This window comes from Parasteatoda tepidariorum, chromosome 4 (genome assembly GCF_982258835.1).
Source record: "Parasteatoda tepidariorum strain Cologne lab strain chromosome 4, Ptep-v5.0, whole genome shotgun sequence".
Taxonomy (NCBI): domain Eukaryota; kingdom Metazoa; phylum Arthropoda; class Arachnida; order Araneae; family Theridiidae; genus Parasteatoda; species Parasteatoda tepidariorum.
Window position 1 is genome coordinate 69,652,501 of NC_141758.1, and position 21,275 is coordinate 69,673,775.

The following is a 21,275-nucleotide window of genomic DNA, read 5'->3' on the forward strand; positions in this document are numbered from 1 at the left end:
TATCGGTACACTTCTTTTATGGACAAGGTTGATGTTTATCTTCTAAATTAATGTAGGCATATTGTATTTTAATACACATAGCATGTAGGGAATATTTCAAAGAGCTTAATGTATTTGCCACTTTTTGGAATAAAATTATTTTATTATGAAGGAATAAAAGTTAGTACTTACTTTCAGACTGAGTGCTTAGCTTTTTTTTTTTTTACAATCTAAGTTTAGAAGTGATAAAAATTAAAAATATGACTAAGCTAAAATAATTTAAAGCTAAGAAAAAAATTGGATAAATTATTTTGACAATCTAAAGTCTGTTTAAAATTAAACTTCAGATATGGCTGATATAAATTTCAGGATATTTAATAATAAATATGCATTCAACATTTTGTTGCCTTTAACATTTTCTTTTATTGCTAGGAAACTTCGGTATTTATTTGCATTGCTTACCAAAACTGCTTCTCATTCAATGATTTTTTTTCTTATTAAAGTCAATCTTTTTCAAAAAATAAATTCATTTTTCTAGTAAAATAAATGATTGTTATCATTTTATGCAAGAAGATTTTGCTAAACTATTAATCATAACAAAATGAAAGATTACCATGATATAAAAATAACCAACAGTACTTAGAACAGAGAATGTGCGATTAATAAGAAGAAATAAATTATAAGTAATTTTACTTGTTAAGGATATGAATATCATTTTAACGGTTAAAAATTGGCAATGAATTTCATAACCTAAATAAGTTTATTTTTTTAAAAATTTTAATACAATTGTTAAGTTTTGTAGTTTATAACATCTAATCTCCTTTTTTATATATATACTTTTGACATAAATTAAAGCTAGAGATTATAAAATAAAGATTTTTATAAAGATAAATTAATTATCCTACAACAATGAATAAATAGAAAAAAAAACTGTAACAAAAAACAAAAACTTAAAACTTTATAATTTTCAAACAAATTTAAACAAAAGCACATCAAATGTAACCTTTATTGCATTTCAACATGTTGCAAAGGTCCACACTTGGTATTTTTACAACACGTTTAACAGTTAATAATTTTTAAATTAACTATCGAATGTTAATTTTTTTTTATTCCCTTGCATAAATATAAAGCATAAAAGCTTGGGTGATAAAGATAAAATTAGTGAACTCAAGTAATTATGCAATCTATCAATTAAATAATGACAAGATTTTCTTTCCAATTTTTTTTTTTAAAGTTTAAAATGGTATAATGCTCTTGAATGGTATAATACTCTATCATTGAAAGTTTGCTCAGAACAAAATGTAAAATACAAATAACAATATCATTGTAAGAAATACTTACTTTTGCCCCCTCAGTATGCATTTTAATTTTAGAACCATCTGCACAACCTAAAATTATGATACAATTATGAAAAAGTATTTAATGACACAATTTAAAAACTTCAATTTTCGTTACTCTATTAATATAATTATTTTAATATGGGCTAGACTCAAAATTATATAAAATAATATCTTTCAATTTCTAGTATAGTTATTTGCTAGAAAAAATTAACAATAGTTGTAAAGACCGAACATTTACCTGAAGTGTAGCATACTTAAAATTATTTACTAATTATTTTTATTTTTACTTCATAAATAAAGCTAAGCTATAAAAATAAAAAGGTTAATTTATAAGACGAATATCTTTAACTTATTTATATATTTTAACTTATTTATTATAAGAATGAATATCTTTAACAGGAAATTTATTTTCAAAAGCTGATTGAATATAATGAATTTAAAATTAGAAAAAAATGAATCCAACTCAATGTCTCCCATATAATCAATTTCTAAAATTTCTAGCTCACTAAGCATAGGAATTTTTTACGTGAAACTAAATATTTTTGTATAGGCAATATCAAATCATTGTACTTTTAAATAATCATACTTGCTATAGGCTGAGGTGTAGACATTCCACATTCTGAATAAGGATTATTAGAATTTTCCACAACACATTTACTAAAGTGCTCAGAAAGTTTATCTTTGGGTACTATCAAAGAACAAATTCCACATTCTTCTTTGGCAGATTCCTATTTGAATTAGAATGATACTTTGTAATGAAAAATGAAAACACATTTTAAAGACTGTACAATAAAAATTTGATTATTCATTCACTTTTATTTTAATTTTCTCTAGATTAATGAGTCATACAATTGAGCCGGTTTCATCTGAATACTTCTGTTGATTGAAACAGGTTCCCAATTATTATTTAGTGCACTCAGCTTTACTTTTTTTTGTAATAATAATAGGAATTAATTGAGAACCACAAGACTCTAGGTTTTTTGTCAACAACATAGATAGAGAAATAGATAGCTTCTCTGGCTTGGGAGAACACCAAAGGTACTAGTATGACTCGCTTTCATACTTATGGTAAGAGTTAGCTTGTTTTAAATAGTTTTTTTAAACTTACAAATTAACTTAAGTATTTAAAAAAAGTTTTACATTTATCTACTTTAAATACAAATGAAAGGATAATAATAAATCCTCCCATAAAAAAATAATTTTAATCTTGAGTTTAATTGCCAACACGAGTCTGTGTTACTTTAAGTGGATGCATGAAATGTGCAATTTTTAGAAGTTCATATGTAATTGCTCTTTTACAAAAATATTATTATGAAATAATTAATGCGAGTGAATTTAAAACCAAAATTGTAATTTCTCTAAAAATTCTTTAAATAATACAGACTATATCATTTCAAATGTTCAGATAGTTTTTAAAATTACGGAAAAATGCAATTACCGAACAAGTTAAAATCAAAAGTTACTTTGCTTTTCAATCTTATTATGTTTTTGAATGAAGGAAGCATTATTAATTATTCTTGCTACGATTAAAAGCTTGAGTTGAAATTAGGTGCTTTTGTATGTATTTCACTTAATTTTTAAAATTTTCTTCCGTAATCAGCAGAAACAAATTGTTACTGTATGTATGCAGCATGCTTTTCTTAATTCTAACATTTTCAAAATATAATGTTTAGATAAAAGAGCATAATCCAAAAATACTAAAAAATGTTCAAAATTAATTTAATATTTAATCAATTCACATAATTTTACTTAATGCTGCATATTAAGCATAGTGATTTGCTTAAAGCTTCATTGTGTAAAAAGAATGACAAAAAAGGAATTCCATTTCGTATTTATGAAATCATTAACAGTAAAACAGAGGTGCAAAAAATTATCAGAGCCTAATCTTTCCCCAGAACAGTTTTTTTTTTTTTTTTAAATTTCTCTCAAAATTTTTTTTAGTTACCATGATTTTTTAAAATTATTTTTATAAATTAAAGTTCGTATATTGTTAAAATTTTTGATAAAAACCTTGTTTCTCAACAGAGGAAAATATTGATTTTTTTTTTACACAAATCTTGAGAGGAGACTAGCACATGTGTTAAAAATAATATAATATCCAAATATATTGTGTCAGTAATAATTTACTTTTCAAAAAACATTAAATCCTCGTTCCTTGTTATCCTAAGATTTTTTCTGTAGGAATAATTTTACATTCATTTTACTTTCACAGTCAAAACTTTTGTAAAGCAACACATTTTTTAACAATAAAAAATTGTGCAGCATTTATATCCTGTAATTAGTTGCCTGAATTTCCTATGAACTCACTTGTACAATCGAACAAATTATGCACTCCTGGTAAAATATACTTTTACTTTACAATTTTATATACACACGCGAATGCAGCCAAATTTATGTTTTTAGTCTTTTAGCTTGTAATATTATTTTTCAATATTTTTGAATTGAAAAAAATATAATACATTAAATTTTTCCTGCTTTTTCTTAAAATTTGTATTGATGAAATTGGGAAAAAATATGATTTATTAATTACATTAATGTCAATGTTGAAAACTTAATACAGTTAATTAATAGTATTAAATAATGCTTAAGTATGGGGTTTCTCCATATATATATATATATATATATATATATATATATATATATATATATATATATATATATATATATATACAGACAAACAAAAAGGAACTCATTCTTTTACATATTACTAGGGTACAGTAATAATTTACATGAAATTTTTATTTGCATCTTAAGTTGCAACTTAAAATAGTGTGCATAGCCATATTCAAAACTTTCATTTATGCTTTTTTATTTTGTTAGCATAATTATGCACTGAAAGTGGTTATTTTTTAATTGTTAATAATAGTTAATGACTGAAATTTTCATGATTATACCTTATAATAGCTTAAATATTTTTAATTTAAGGTGTAAAAGATAATTTTACCTTTTAAGTTTTAAATAAATCCCCCCCCAAAAAAAACAGTTTAAAGCAAAAATCTAGGTTCTTTTTAGTTTCAAAAAACAAACTTTTTTGAACGTTACTTATGATGGTCTTAACGGGGAAAAAACAGGGCTTTGAAGAGTACATGAAATAAGGCTTTTGCCTTTATTTTTGAGTATAGTCCATTATGTTCCCAGGTGTAATTTAAAATGTCCTTTCATTTTCGAAAGAAATTCTTTTACCACCATAGTCACAGAGGAATTTTTCAAAGCTTTGCCCAGTTATATAATTTTCAATGATTGATATTTTTTGAGTCAAATATCTGCAATTCTAGTTCAATTATCTTATTCGAGTTAGATCTCTAGCAAATAAAATAACATAGGACCTTTGTCTTTAAGTAAACACTTTTTCTAGATTTTAATACATTATAAATATACAATATGATAAATTAATTTAAAGTAAATAAACATGTATATGTATAATTAAGATGATAATGCTGGATTCACGCATGGATTATTGGAAGCTAAATATAATAACATTTCCTTGCAGTTACATATACCAATTTTGTTATCTTATCTCCAAATAAAAAGTTTTACTTTAAAAATTACCTCTTAAAAATAATCACATTAAAATTATCACAACACTTTAACAAAATCACTGAATAGGGTTCATACAACACTTAACATAAAATACCCTGGTCCTTGAAATAGATAATTATCAGTGTTTCAGAGATAATAATCTGATTGAAAATTGATAAAAAGGAAACTTTGGTGAAAGTTAAAAATGACTAGCTAGCAAACAACGAAAATATTAAAATATATTATGATTGAAAATTTACATACACAAGATAACAGATAAAATTAGAGACAGTAACAGTTCACATTTCATAAGAGATTATATAACAGCTTTAATCACCTGTTTACATGATACCATATGCTTCCTTTTATCTCTCTTTGCCCATACCTTGCCCATACTTGTACTTTGCCCATATCTTGTTAAACTAGAAACCGGATGCGATTAGACATGGGTGAAATTGACGACTTTTCGAAGTCCCTTAGAAATCCTTTCCCACAGACACATCTTCATTTTCTTGGAATCTTATCTTCCAAATTGCTATCCTTTCTTCTGGAGAAAGGGGATACCTCTTTGCTGGGGGAATAACTGACAAAAGCCTGAGGGATAGAAAGAAACGCAGGCCCTCTTCTTTTTTATGTACTAAGGTGTTTATCAATGGTTTATGGGATCACATAATTGCTTTTTGAAATTTTCAAGCAAAATGAAAGTATAAGAATAAAATTTATTTAATTTTTTCATCTTTTTTTTAAAAAATACTTGTAAATGAGGAAAATCATTTACTTATTCGGATTCAAGGTTTACATTTTAATCAACGCAATAAATATGCAGTCGGAAAAAAAGAAAAACAGTAACAAAATATTTTTAATTTATTATTTTTTTATCATTTTCTTAGTAGTAAAAAGATTGTTGATTGATTCAGAAAAACAATTAAACTGTTCGTATTCAATATCTTAAAATATATATTAATCAACATAACAGATTCTCATTGACTTATTTCATGTACAGTGCATGAAATGGAAAAAGGGAACACCTTGATTACTTTTGATTTAATCAAATTTTCACGTACAAAGAGTCAATACCATATTTTAAGTTACGAAAATGAGCAGAAAAGCGCATTCTGTTCTGGATAAAAATACAAGTTTGTCTATAGTTTTAGGTTTTTAATTTTCAAAATGTGGAAACAGCCGCAATCTGGAAGATATGGTCTAAAGTTATGGCTAAGAGAGAGTTGCAAAGTTTGGGTCCTTAAATTTTAACTTTACTCTTCAATTATCTTGAGAACTTTTTGAGTATATTGAAACATTTTTGCATAAAATTACAAAAAACATTTTATACACAAATTTTTAAGCAAAAATAATTTCAAATAATTATCTGTTATTTTTTATTAGTTTATTAAATAATAGTAATATATATTGAATTGTGTGTTCTACATATTTTTACATCCTTTTAATTTCAAAATACAAACTTTCAAAGCAATCGATCAATTAGTTTCTGAGTTATCAAATTTTAAAAAAGTCAGTTTGATTAAAATTTTATTTATCTCAAATTATTCAACCGATTTCATTGAAATTTTGTATTTCGCAATTTAAAATTACATTCCATAAAATTATATAAAAATTTGTAAATCTTGCTATTTTATTTTATTTTATCCGTCGTTGAATAACCAGCCCAATTTTCGAGTTTACGACTACTAATGTTCAACTCCGTAGCCTTGTAATTTTGAAACAATCCAGAAGACAAGGAAACTCCTGGGTAAGTATCCCCAGAGGTTTTGATTTGTTATGGGAACATGGAGGACATTATGACTTGACAGATTTAACGTGCATCAGTCGCCATTTACTTCACAGGGATTTCAAAAATCGGGATTCAGAATTTTTCTAACACATATTATAAATATAAAAAATATTAAATATTTTATAACTATTTAAAACTATATTTTTTGCATAGCATTACCTTTGGAAAAACGAATTTTTGCAATTGTATGAAAATGTTTCGATTCAATCAAAAAGCAAAACGTTCTTGAGATATGACGAGATTGAGGTATTATCATTGAGCTATTATTTCGAAGCTATTACTATGCAATTACTATGAAATTAACAAAAGAGGAAAAATGAAACACGTTTTTATTTATTTATATTTGATATTAATATTGAAAGTGAACATTATTTCACCTTATTTTCCTCTTTCAATCACAATCCTTAAAATTATCAAAGCTTATATATATGGATAACCATCAGCTAAATTACCTTTCTATATAAAAAAGAAAAATTATTTTGCTATTATCAGCAATATTGACATATACTTCAAATGAATGCACAGTGTGCAAAAAAATAAATGGACCCACCGGAATAAATTTTAATCTTAAGTTCTGATCTTCATGTTCTAGGACTCATTCTTAATGGTTCGAGAGGGTGACATCAAATATACTAATTAATTAGTCCAAACAATATTTTAAGTTAGGAAATTAGACATAAAAACTTTATCCGATTAAACATACCTTTCTTCAACGGATTCGGATTTCTGACCCCTAAAATATAGTAGTTTCAATCTAGAAATATTGTTTTAATAGTATTTTCAGGCGCTTGAAAGTTAGGATCCTTTAATGTTAACTTTAGTTTTTGCGTATTTCACTATATCCTAATTTTTGAACATTGAAACAGTTTTGCATACAATTCTAATCAGATCAATCAATTCCTATTCGTTTCTCTTAAGATAATTTCATGCGAAATGAAACTTATAGTAAACATTTAATATTACTTTATTTAAGTCGAGAAACTTAAAAAATGTAAGGTGTACAATTTTTTTATCATTTGCAACTTTAAATGTCAAAATACAAAATTTAAACAAAATCGGTCAAATAAGTCCTGAGAAATAAAAACTCATATTTTTCGAAATTTGGTCCTCTAGCTTCTTAACTTTTAGTGTTCATTTTTTGTGACTTAAAATTCGTAACTATGAAAGCAAAAGCAAATTTAAATCGTATAGGAAATAATGTTTCGCGTTGACATGTGGTAAACAATAATCAATTAACTGTGCGAAAGGTAATTCGTTGCCGGTGTATGTCCATATGCAAAAAGCTTCTGCAGGGCTAAACAGAAATCTTGGTAGAAAACGTGCTTTCAGCTTTGCAGAGAAACGAAAACATGGGCAGACAAACAGCAGCCATGTGTGGCAATTTTTTCTAAAAATGTAAGTTAGTTAATATTCGTTTCTCGGAGACAAATTGAAAATTCGTAAATTGAAAAATAATTACAAATTTAAGCTATATTGTTTGAATCTTATATTTTAAGCCGTTGGACTTACTCTTTTTCTCAAATGGAGAAATTAGCCCTTTGCCGGACATAGATGTTCACTTTAAAAGCATCTTTGAAAAGAAAAAGGAATCGCAAGGAGAAATTTTAAAAGTCTCTTTGTATTTACTTACAATACATATTAACATCGAGTCCCCTAATTAAAATAGCATTTTTTTGTCCGTAAAATTACACTATGTAACAATTAAAAAAAATTCGAATTTTACAATTTTATGGGCATAACCATTTCGAAGTTCGTTCAAAACGGGACATGATATTTTTAGATTGAATACGTGGATGCAAAAAATGTACTTAAAACTTTATTTTCAAAACATTTAAATGATTCAAAAGCCAATCGATGTATATAAAAATAACATTTTATATCAATATGTTCTTTAAATGCTTTGCTAAATGTGCATGAAATTTAAAATTTTTATTAACGAATAATTTTTGCGTTATGAGAGTAAGAAGCGTAGAAATTTTTCGAATTTGCGGTTACTGCTAAAACTATTTTTCTTCATTACAGAAATAATTTTTACGCTTGCAATGTATGTTCAATTGCACCATACAGTACAAAATACATTTGAAATTGTATTTTGTACTGTAGTTGAAATTTTGTAATTGAAGAAAAAAAAATTTGATTTAAATTTACATTAAAAGGAATCTGCACATTATGGTATCAATATTAGTGATTTTAGATTCTTAGAAACACACTCAGGGTGCATAGCCAAATCTTTTAATAAAAAATAAGCACTTTTTAAAAACTTTTCAAGAACTTTACAAAAATTTTCAAGCACTCAAAAAATTCATATTCAATCAATGATATTATTGAAAAACAAGAACTTTTTATAAACAGTTTTAGCGTTAAAAAAAACCCAAAAAGAAACGGGCTTAAATCGAAACAATCAGTACTTTCCCACATCACCGAGTGAATTCAACTTGACCCTGAACTCAGAACAAAAGTACCCTTACCCCCTAAGTCAAAAAAAGTGTTAGAAGTAAAATGAAATAAACAAGAACAAAATTAAAATAAATTAAAAAGAAAAACATTTCATAAGGATCTGATATTCTCTATCCGAATTGGAGCACTCGGGTTTCGGTTTCAAGTGTGCGCGCATGCGTAAGTCATAACGTGGGTACGACATGAAGTCCGCGTGAATGATTACGTAGCAAACTCCCCATTTTTCGTGAAATGCATGGGATCCACCAGATATCACTGAAGGGGAAAAAAATTATTCGGAAAAATAAGCACTTTTTAAAAACACCAGCTGGAAAAAGCACCTTTAAAAGCTTTTAATAACGAAATCCCCCAAAAAGCACCTTTAAGTACTTTTTACAAACGCTACGCACCCTGACACTTGAAAAAAATTACGCAAGAAAAAAATGCGAAGTATAAAATTTGTTTTAATTTAACTATTTTGAATTAATTTGTTTCAGCCCCCCTGTTAGGGGAGACTTAACCCCTTGTCGGGCAGAGTCTGGCGCCACCCTTGATGAGTGCAACTTTCTTCCTTAAAAATAATATTGCTTCATCAGAGCAATGCTTTGCCTATTTTTTTAACAAACCAATTTAAACAAAAAGCAATACAAAAGAACTGATGTTTATTAATGTTATAAACATATCAAAAATAAGTTACAGACGTATAAATCTCATCTTTAAAATTTATAATAGAAAATCAAAGTAAATTAGGATGAACTTAATTTGTATAGTATAATAATATAATAATGTATAATAATAATATAATACATTTAATATAACCAGGGTTTGTATTTCAATCCAGAAGAAGTCATTTCTTACAGGACACTGGAAAAAAACTAGAAGAAACTGGATGAAGTGGAAGAATAAAAAATTGATTAAAATTCACCAATATAACTATTTACTGATAGTGAATAAATTAATAGTTCAGGTTTAAAATAAATAAAATTTCATAAAATACAAAAGAATTTAAAACAATTTTACAAATATTTTTTTTAATATCTATATTCATAGTATTTATTTCAATTTAAGTTACCCATTATTTTTCTAAATAAATGTATGTACTTATATCTTGATGTGTATTTATATTATTTTCAGTTTACTAAATATTCTGCTTAAGAACTGAATTTTCAATTAAATAAATAAAATATTACTAGAAATAATAAATAACAATCAAGAAAATAAAATACCAATTTAAAAAGTATTATTTTGCTAATATTTTTTTCAATTGACATTTTTTTAAGTCCATAATATTTTTTAGTACTTTTAGCTATTAATTTTTTCTCAGATTTATTCACTAACAGTAAAATAAGACTACTTTTCCTCTCTAAATTTATAATGCTAGTAAATCTTAAGTAAAGTATTGCAAGGATATCAAAATGTTAAGAAGAAAAAAACTCAGCTATAGTATTTGAAAACTTACAAATTTTATTTTTTGAAATAAAAGTTATAAGTTAGGACAGATAAGATATTGAAAAAGCTTTAAAATTGTTCAACCACTTATTTATTTAATTTAAAAAAATTTAAAGTTAATGTTGTTTTAAAAATAAAAATATGTAATGTTGTTTTGAAAATAAAAATTCATTAGTTTTAGAAAAAAAATAACCTAGCAAAACATTAAGTATATTTTATAAATTATTATTTACTTATATTTTTATGATTGGGTGTGTAAAATTACAATTTGTTTTAAAAATATTTATTTTTTTCAATACTTTTAGCATACTATCTTAGAATTGTTTACAAAAATCATACTTAACAGCATTGAATTTAAGTTCATGACATTCGCTTCCCTATTCTATTTTTGACTTTTTATTTTAACTTAAAAATGATTTATTAAATGGCTTGTAAAAATAATTATAATTTAAGTTATATTGTGATTATAAAATATTTAAATTTTTATATTAATACACTCTTTAATAAAAAAGAGTTTCTTCCACTCTGGTTGGAAGAAACCTAGGTCCATTGATCAAAAAATCTGGGTGCCGTGGACACAAACTTTAATAATTGTAGGCACAGGTTGAAACTTCAAGCAAAATTTACTTTCTATTTATTAAAAAAGGTATTTAAATTACTTAAAACATAAATAAAGGATGATAGATTTGAAAATTTCAGTTTAGATTTTAATTTTAGTTCTCACATAATTCCAATAAACAATTCTTGAGGAATATACTAACAGGAAATATATACAGGAAAAAAGAAATTGTAACATTCTAGTCCCTCTCGAAAAACAACCCTCTCAGCCTTATGATAAATCAAGCTCTGCCTATGTCTCTCAGTGCAGTTTTTTCCCACTGAGTAAAAAAACTTACCATCCCTGATTACAACAAATAAAGAAAAACAATTCTGATTTAAAAGGAAGTTATACTGAGGGAGAAGCTTTTAGTGGCAATTTTTATTTCACCTCTATTAGAATTTGAAAATTTCAAGTTCAGAGATAGGTGAATACAAATAAATCTAGAGTAAACAATGAAGTTTCAAATGCTGAAAAAAATATTTTCTAAATTTTTAAGTGCAAACAAGTTATTGCAAGATTACACCTATACATAACCGTGCCATAATTTGTTTTTGTTTCAATGTTTTAGCGATAAAAAAAAAATCATAAATTTGAATTTTTATGCTTTACTCCAGGCTTATCTTCATTTAGAATTTTTATTTATTTATGTTGGTGAAAGAGAATTTGCTAAGAAGGGTTACTCCTACATCATAACATTCCCTTAAAAAAAAATAGAGAAAATAATTTAAGAAAATAAACATGACTTAATGGCAAGAGATAATTAAAATTGAATGAAAAAACTCCTTTATTAGCCACCTCAATAATTCCTAATATCTATTTCACTACTTTTGCTAAGTAAGCAATCATGTATTTTCATCACTTTTTTTTAACTACCTGCAGTTTTTGTAACATATAGTAACATTATCCCTTTTGACGCTCTTTGTGTATGCCGATTTCATCATAAATCCAATGACTTTTCAGTAGTTATCACTACCCGTTTTCACGTAGCTTCTGAAATCGCGATTTTTGTAAGTTATGAAAGGCTTTATTTGTGCAAATTTCATCAAAAATCTCATGACTTTTTACCCTTTTTTGGCAGTTATTGCAACACATTTCCGTGTGATTTTTAAAATTTAATTTTTTAGCATGATATTACGATTCACGAGTAAAGAATCGCTTATTCATACAACCATTTTTTGATGTGGTCTATTTGTATTGATTTTATGGCACATCAAATTATTTTTCAATCGTTATTTTGGCAATTATTGCTACACATTTCTACCAAGTTTTGAAAGTGCCAATATTTTTTATACACTATTGCGAGACTTTAATTTCACATCCCGCATTTGAATACATAAATTTTCTACATGCTTTATTTACGTCAATTTCACCGGAAATATAAAGCCATTTTGATAATTTTTTTGGCAGTTCCACGCTTTTCCCCGTGATTAAAAAAATTCTCATATTTTTAATACTATAATTTGTCAGCACGGGAGTCTTGAACCATGCATTAAAAGAATGACTATGCGCATTAAAAGAATACATGCTCTATTTGTGCCGAATTTAACATAAATATAAGAGGTTTTTCGAATGGGATATATTTCTTTGTCCCGTTTTTGCTGCATTTTTATTTGTGATTTAGAATATCCTGATATTTTTACCCCATATTACAACTTGTAAAAAAAAATCCGGATTACAACTCGTCAAAAAAAATCTAGATTCAAAAATCAGGGAAGGAAGAACACCATCTAGGACAGATTCCAAACCTGATTAGTAAGTCATTTACCCTAAGTTTAATACTACCCACAACAACAGCTTCTGTCGAGACACTGTTTTGCAGAATTAATTTGGATTGTTCAAAATTACAGAGCAGTCTTCAAACAAAATCATTAAATTTTCATTCAATGGCTTGGAAAAGTTATCACATGATCAATTCGATAAAACTATCCTAATATTCAAAAACTTTTTAAGTTACAGGATAACCATTAAGAAATTTTTTAAACCATTTTCTACCTACTTAGTCATTAATGATTATATGCTGGGAAATTATCTGTATATCATTAAATTTTAACTGCAAAAAAATGTAATAACGATAAGTTTCGTAAAGTAATGTAATTTTTTTTTAATTGGTAATATACATATGTGAGTTAATTGCAAGTGCCGTGTTAAAAAAATATTCATTATAAAACGTTGTAAACAAGCATCTTAATAGATTTTATTATTTAGGAAAATAATTCCTTCAAAATTAATGTTTCCTTTCTTTCTCTTCCCTCTCTCAGCCCCTGCCTCTTATAATTAATTTAAAATGAATATTTTAAAGTTAAAGTATATTCCCTACTTAATGCTTAATCTTATTTTCTGCAAAAGAGGTTTTGTTTAAATTTTAAACATTATCAACCCTATAAACTCTCTTTAAATAAAAGTATTTAACTTGCATTTATTTTAATAACTAGAATGTTTTTTAAATTTAATTCTACAAACAAATTTAAAATTTATTTTTTAAATGGACTTTTGTATGGTGTAATATGACCAAAAAAAGAAAGAAAGAATTTTTCCATAGTTTTTAATTATTTCAATTCATCTAAATTTTTGTCACATAAACTGATTCTGATTTTCTGATTGTGGTTTTTTTCTTAAGTAATCAGTTTTGCAGTTTCTAATTTTAAACATTTAGAGGTGTTTAATTTTATGCAAAGATATTACAAGGTTAACTGATAAAAAGAATTTAGAGCCTATGTTACTACGTATTACTACGTATGGGGTGTAGTGTGGCAGGCCTCCTTGTGGTGCACCCTGTTTAACGCTGAATCTGCTACAGCCTTCGCCAATCTCTTGCTGTCTTGTACTGATTGTGAAGACTATATGAAGGTTTTTAAAAATGTCTTAAAAAACTGTCCTTTCAAGGGCACGGACAACCCCGGCCTTAAGGTTCTTTTCTGGAATGCCGGTGGCCTTACTATTGACAAGTTTACTGAACTTAAATATATTATTTCTAATGAAAAACCTGATGCAATTGGTATTGCTGAAAGCGGCTCATCTGCTGACAAGCTTGAATCCTTCCCAATGAAGAACTATAAATCATATTCTCTTAGACGTTTTCGCCAAATAACATCTGGAATTGCTATATTCGTTAAAGACACTCTCATTGCAGAACCACTGATTAAACATACCATGACATCCTCTGACTTTTTGGAAGCAATTGAATTGAGAGTGTGGAAAAACAACATTGGCTTTCGTATTTCATTCATTTATAATCCACCTCGAAATAAACCTGACCTAAATTCTCTCATTGTGGATTGGAATAAACACTCCATTATTTTAGGTGATTTTAACGCCCACTCCATCAGATGGGTTTAAGACCAAAACTGCCCTATTGGCAGTTTGGTAGAAGATTTTATTGATACAAACCAGATTGATTTTATCGAAAACTCAAAGGCCTCACCCACTTTTCTTTCATATGGGGGTAGTTCTTCTCATCCTGACTTATTGCTGTCTCACCCACGATTAACACCTTTGATAAAACACGACCTTATCATGGCTCCTGGTGGTGCTGGTCATAAGATCCTTTCTGTGATTATCTCAGAGCCAAGACTGACTAAAGAATCCAGAATTACTCGATGGAACTTGAGCAAGGCTAACTGGAAGAAGTATGCAGAATTAACAGATTCACTTTTGGGAAACTGCCCCTTACATGAAAATAATGACACGTCCCTTGATCGGATCGTGATCACAATCTTGCAATGTGCCAATGCTTGTGTCCCCAGGGGTCACATTAAAAATGCAAAACCTTTCTGGAATGATAAGCTTCAGGCGCACAAGGAAGAAAAAGACCATGCAAGAGCTAGGGCAGAATCCACTGGCCTCCTAGAGGATTGTATCTCCTTAAGAAAAAGCCAGGCCATTTTAAAGAAAGAGATTTTAAATGCAAAACGCTTTTCTTTTAGCAAGTTTCTGGAAAATATGAACTATTGAAAAGATGGACCAAAAGCTTTTAGATTTCTATCTGCTCTAAATGGAAAGCGCACACAACCTTGCAAGCAACCTTTGAAGGTTGGCAATAGAACTTCAACCTCAAACCAAGATATTGCCAAAATTTTTTTGAAACTTTATAGCAAGATTAGTAATTTTTACCCGATGACTAGGATTAAGAGGGGTGAAATAAATCCCTCTGGTGATAACCCAGAATGGAACTGCCTTTTCTCCTCACCTTTCACTGTTAAGGAATTTCAGAGAGGACTCTGTTGCTTGAAGAGAGGAAAGAGTGCTGGTCCCGATGGCATCCTCCCTGAATTTATTTTGGAACTTGGCGTTAAAGCTAAACAAACAATCCTTAATTTTATAAACAAAACTTGGGGTGGCACTTTTCCCAGCTTCTGGAGAAAGGCTGATGTTATACCTATTTTGAAACATGGAAAAGACCCGACGGACATCCAAAATTTTAGACCAATTTCCTTGACCTGTATCCTAAGTAAGCTAACTGAAAGAATGGTCGTTGATCGGCTTCAGTTCTTTTTGGACTATGGTGGCCATATCTCTGAGAGACAGGCTGGTTTCAGACGTGGATACAATACAACGGAACAGATTGTCAGACTTTCACAGCATATTAAGGACGGCTTCCAGAGAAAGCAAAGTATACTTGCTGTCTTCGTTGATTGTAAATCGGCGTTTGACAGAGTTTGGAGAAAATTGCTTCTTAGGAAGTTGCTTCATAAGAAAGTGTATGGAAATCTTTTCAAGTGGATTAGTGATTTTCTTTCACAAAGATTTTTGAACATTAAATATGGCAATTCTCAATCAGGGTATGGGCAAACCAGGCAGGGCCTTCCACAGGGCTCAGTTTTAAGTCCCGTCCTCTTTAATATTATGGTAAATGACCTTTTGAGCTACATTAATGCCGTTTCAGAGACTGAATCATTGTTGTATGCCGATGACCTTGTTATTTGGTCTACTGGCTCTGATATCTCTATGCTGGAGAAAACACTCAATTTGGCTTTAGAGGCTCTGGCAACCTGGACCCTGGACAACGAATTCAAGGTTAACCCGGAAAAGACAAATTTTGAACTTTTTACCCTTAGTACCAAAAAGTTTAATGTTAACTTGGTATACAAAAATAGTACTCTGGGTCGGACCGATTGTGCTACCTACTTGGGCATAACTCTTGATACCAGACTGACCTGGACTAAATACATAAATCAAGTGGCAGATAGCGTGACAAATCGCCTTGGTCTATTGAAACGTCTCGCTGGAATAAAGTGGGGTTCATCCCAAAGAGTCCTTGCTTCCACTTTTACTTCTTACATTAAACCAGTATTTGACTATGTTCAGAAATCCTTGTTACTGCCTCGGACAGTGTGTTATCAAAACTCGATTTGGTTCAAAACAAAGCACTAAGGCTCATCACTGGTTCTGCGATCTCAACCCCTATTTCTGCCATGCAGCTACAGACAGAAATTTATAATTTATCTGACAAACGAACTTATGTTGTCCTTTCTCTTGGTGAAAGATTGTTGAGAAAGGAGCACTTTTGGCCGTACTACAATCTTCCTCAAACTAGACTTAAATCTCAACATTCCTTTCTTTTCGAGTACCGGAGACTTGCAGAGATCTTTGAGGTCTCCAACTCCAAACTTTGCATCTATAGGCCACCTGTTTTTACGGGCCTTCTGAGATATGCCACTGCCAGATTTGACTTGGTACTGCCTGTTCGGAAATCGGACTTCCAGACCGAGTTGTATCCTATCGCTCTGGCCACTATACACGAGAGATACCCTTACGAGTAATGGCTGCAGGTTTTTACTGATGGATCCGCCACTTTTTCAACTGGTAGAGCTGGAGCTGGTGCTTACTCCAAATATTTCAGCCTTAGAGAACCTCTTGACACTTGGGCAGATAATTTTGATGGCGAAGTGTTTGCAATCCTTATGGCTATTACAGCTATTGGTGAACCATCTGAACAAAACATTGTTATCTTTGTCGATTCTCAGGCTGCTATTCAGACCATTTCTGAATATAATTTATATCCCTCTGAACACGAATTTAAGTGTAAACAAAGCATTGACTCTCTTCTTTGTTCTGGAAGAGAGGTAGTCCTCCAGTGGATCCCTGGCCACTGTGGCATTTACGGAAATGAACGGGCTGACATGTTGGCTAGAGAGGCTTCAGCACTGCATCCATCTTCTCATCCAGTTCCCCTTAGAAATGCAAGGCGGCTTCTTAAGAGCAAATGCAGGCACAGAACAATATCTGCTTTTAGGGACTTAGCTGATGGAAAATCCTGGGCTAGCCTTCTTGATGACCAGCAGCGCTCTCACCTTTCCCTCCTTCCCAGAGCTGAGGGAGTTGCTTGCCTTAGATTAATTACAGGACATGACTACTTGCAGGCCCATTTATTTCAAATTAACTTGGTCAATTCACCTCTTTGTGTGCTCTGTAACACTTCGCCTATGACTGGGGAGCATTTATTTGATTGCCCCTCTCTTCTTGACATTCATTCCTCTGATGACTTTTGTGCCCTCTCACCTTCTGGAGCTACTTCAGTATTGTATTGGACTGCAAGACGCCTTATGTCTGAGAAGACGATGGCGGGCGTAATTAAAAAAAAAAAAAAAAAAAAAAACAATTACTACCTACAATTGCTGTCAATTTGTCTGTCGAAATACTTTGGCATGCGGCCCTTCATTGGTCAATCTGCTGTGCATGTGGTCCTTTACTCAAAAAGGTTGCGTACTTCTTGCTTAAGCAAACTAAAATTGATAAAATTGTTTGTTATATTAGTTTTAATGCACTAAAAAAACTAAAAGCAAAAAATACTTTAGCGCATATATTTACGTTTTTAAGTATTTGCATAAAAAAATTTTTTTAAAGCATTTTGTGATTGATCTCTTCCATACTGATATTCGGCTATGTGTGGTGTTTAAGTTCAGAGATATGTGAAATAATCTATGCAAAATATAACAAATGATTATACAACACTAAATTCAAAACAATGCAAATCCTCACATTTTAAGAGTTACATTATAAAGATCTAATGTAATTTAAAGACATGATCGTCAACATATCACATTGGAAATATTTAATGACCTAAAAAAGTAAAAGACTAAGCATAAAAAATGAAGAATAATGGGAAATATGACTTGATAATAGTTACAAAATAACATTTGTCACTTTAAGATCTTTCAAAAATTTTATTATTTTTTTTTCTTAATAAGTACAGCAGAGAACCTATTATCCGGAACGATCGGGGCCATCGCTATTCCTAATAACTCATTTTTCCGGTTTTTTGAATCGCTACAAAGAGCCGTTTTTTTTAATTGTCAAACTCAACTAAAAAATATATATTTAGAATAATTTAAAAAAACTCTTACTTCTTTTGACAATGTAGGGAACTAACGATAATTTCTAAAATGATGGTAAACATCTTTTAAAAAAGAAAGAATTCTGAAATCTTTTGAAGAAAAAAAAATTTTTTTTTCTAATATGGCGGGAAAATTTTGTTCCGGTTTTCTGATTTTCCGGTATTCTGATTTCTGGATAAGAGGTTCTGTACTGTATATTACTAATATAGTTAAGAAAGTGTTTTTTTTTTAAAAAATTAATACAAAATACTATATTTCTAAATATAATCTAATAAGTGATTAACGTTTAAGTAACAACTAAAGATGAGATCAGGCTCACGTTACTTTTTTGTCTTCAGGCTTTTCTAAGCTCCTTCGTTTTCTCTGCAGAGCACTAGCCTTATCATTATAAGAATAAGCTTCATGAGCAGAATTACGCAATTTGTGTTCATTTGATACAACTGAAGGAAGACTTAATAAATCAGGACGACATCCTGACTGAAAAAGCAAGAGAAAGAAGTAAGTAAGTTATTTTTTAATATTAAAATGCAAGACTGTCAATTAATAATGTCGACAGTCAAAACAAAAAAAGAATTTAAGTCACTAAATATTTTTTTATAACATAAAAAAATTTCAATTAAATAAAGCAAACAAAATTTAAATAAAACAAGACATCCTGGCAATATTCATGATTAATTAAAACAAAAAATAAATACCTCATGCACTATAATTGCTTCTTGATCCATTAAAATATCTTTACCACAAAATTCACAAGACACATACATATTTTCATCAGGGGGAGCAAAAGGAGCAACACTGTTTTCTTTTATCGATAGGGAAAAAAAACATAAGAATTACAAAGCATGCAGTTCCATTAAAAGAATCATAGCAAACAAAGCATTACAAAATTCACAAGGAATCTCAACTGCAAAAAAAAAAAAAAAAAAAAAAAAATGTTTCAAAATTATTACTAGTTACTAGAAAAACATTAATTACACACACTAAAAATTCACATCTCTATAGCAGTTTTTTTTTTCTTTTCTTTTTTTCCCCTTCCTCTTTTTTCCTTTTGTTAATATTTTGCTTAAGTGCCATTTGATGCTAAGCCTATGAAATTCGGGATAAAAGAATACATTCAATAAATGAAGAGGTTATGCATTTTCTATGATTTACTTCTTCAACAATATATTTAAATTTGAAATTTAAAAGAATACAAAATTTTATGTGGACACAGATTTTCCTAATTCTAAAATTTTTCAAAGCATACTGCACAAACAGCATCCACGTAGGCAGTAACTTATATATATAATAGAAAATAAAAACAACACATTTTTTATGAAGGACAAAATTTACCAACCATAAATAAACATTTCTAAAAAGCATTGTCATGGGTTGGTAAGAAGAAAGAAACCTGGTCATGACAGCATGATTAGAAAAAATAAAGATAAGGAAGAAAAGAGTCTTAAAGGTAAAAAGAGTGAGGTAATTATCTTAAAATCATGAATGGAAGTAAAAATGAAGATCATGAACAGAAGTAGAGAAAAAGAAGCATTGTGAAAAACAATGAAAAGGAATGTCAGCAAGGAAACAAATAACAAGGTGCACAGCCAAATCTCTCAATAAAAAATAAGCACCTTTAAAGAACTTTTTAAGCACTCAAAAAATATCTTTAAGCACTATATACATTAACAAAATGCTATATAATTTTCAAAGACTTTACATGATCATGATAATTCAACTAGTTACTGAAAAAGAACTCTGCACTTGATTATATTAGAGTTGGTCCCCCTCATGTAGTGCCTAACTCCAACGTCTAGTGATTGTTTTGGTGTAGGTAGCATTACAAAAATCTTCTAACATACCACTGTCCAGAAGTAATATGATTGTTTTGGTGCAGATACCGATACAGAAATATTTTTTGGGCAACTGCCCAGAAGTCACTAAAATTTATAAATATAGAAAGAAGAGAGCTAGCTTGAGTTTATCTTTGAATAAAGCATTTGCAATTCAAAGAATCTAATCTCTAAATAAATAACTAGTATATCTCTTACTTATGAAATACTAAAAACTTTCTTTCGCCTTTTCCTTCGAATAATTTTTCTTTTATATTTCCTAGATTTTCTTATTCAAGGCACAAGAAACATTGGGCTTGGTTTTGCTAAATTTTTATAGTTTGAGTAATCAGATAAAGCGATAAATCAACGGTGGTCGAGAACCCACTCCTACTAAGTATTTCAAACAAATACGAAGAAAAAAAAAATTCCTGTTTAACCCGAAACGAAAAACAAACAAACATACGATTAGCTTCATCAAGAAAATATTCATCTTGATATTCCGTTTTAAAGCCCAGAAATATATGGTCAATTATCCTCGTTGAACTGTGCTACCGTAAAGTGCTCGACTTCGCGCGCAGGTCGTTGGGCTACCGAAGCGGGGATGCCATCCCCTTCGCAGAGGATCAAAATTGTGATGGCATGTCTTCGGATCATCCTCCGGGATGTTTCCCAAACCGTCGCCAATAGCCTATTGTACAGCTCTAATGCGACGTAAATTAACAACAACAACAATATGGTCAATTAATTAAAATAAGTAGGTATATTTCAATTAGTTACAAAAACTTATCACTAACAGCATAAGTTTGCATTTTTAGCACAGAAGACGTTCACTATTTAAATTGAATTTACCATGAAAAACTTAATTTTACAAGTTACAATAATAGTTACCAGTTATCATTGCTTTATCTGTAAAAGTTTCAGTTTCATAACATAACCACCTCGCTCCTTTAATAATTTGGTATAAATGAACAAGTTTGAATATTTAGTTTTTGCTTGAACCTAAACTACAAG

The 21,275-nt window shown here is 29.2% G+C and overlaps 1 protein-coding gene across 13 annotated transcripts in view; it reads right to left on the bottom strand.

The window, feature by feature from the left end:
* Nucleotides 1-21,263, bottom strand: part of LOC107451978 (uncharacterized) — an 85,272-nt gene extending 64,009 nt beyond the window's left edge. For 8 of the 13 annotated variants that reach the window (XR_015433123.1, XR_015433124.1, XM_087161333.1 and 5 more), the window contains exons 1-5: nt 21,153-21,263; nt 19,146-19,252; nt 18,775-18,927; nt 1,906-2,047; nt 1,321-1,367 (exon numbers count right to left, since the gene is read on the bottom strand). Coding sequence is in view for 10 of the 13 variants with exons in the window: in XM_087161333.1 (XP_087017459.1) it covers nt 1,321-1,367; nt 1,906-2,047; nt 18,775-18,927; nt 19,146-19,252; nt 21,153-21,162 (459 nt within the window). In the remaining 3 variants the exon portion in view is untranslated. Of the gene's footprint in view, nt 1-1,320; nt 1,368-1,905; nt 2,048-18,774; nt 18,928-19,145; nt 19,253-20,727; nt 20,857-21,058 lie in introns of those variants that run through there. The other 5 variants (XR_015433125.1, XM_087161329.1, XM_087161327.1 and 2 more) reach the window with 5 other exon arrangements.
* Nucleotides 21,264-21,275: the final 12 nt, after the last annotated feature.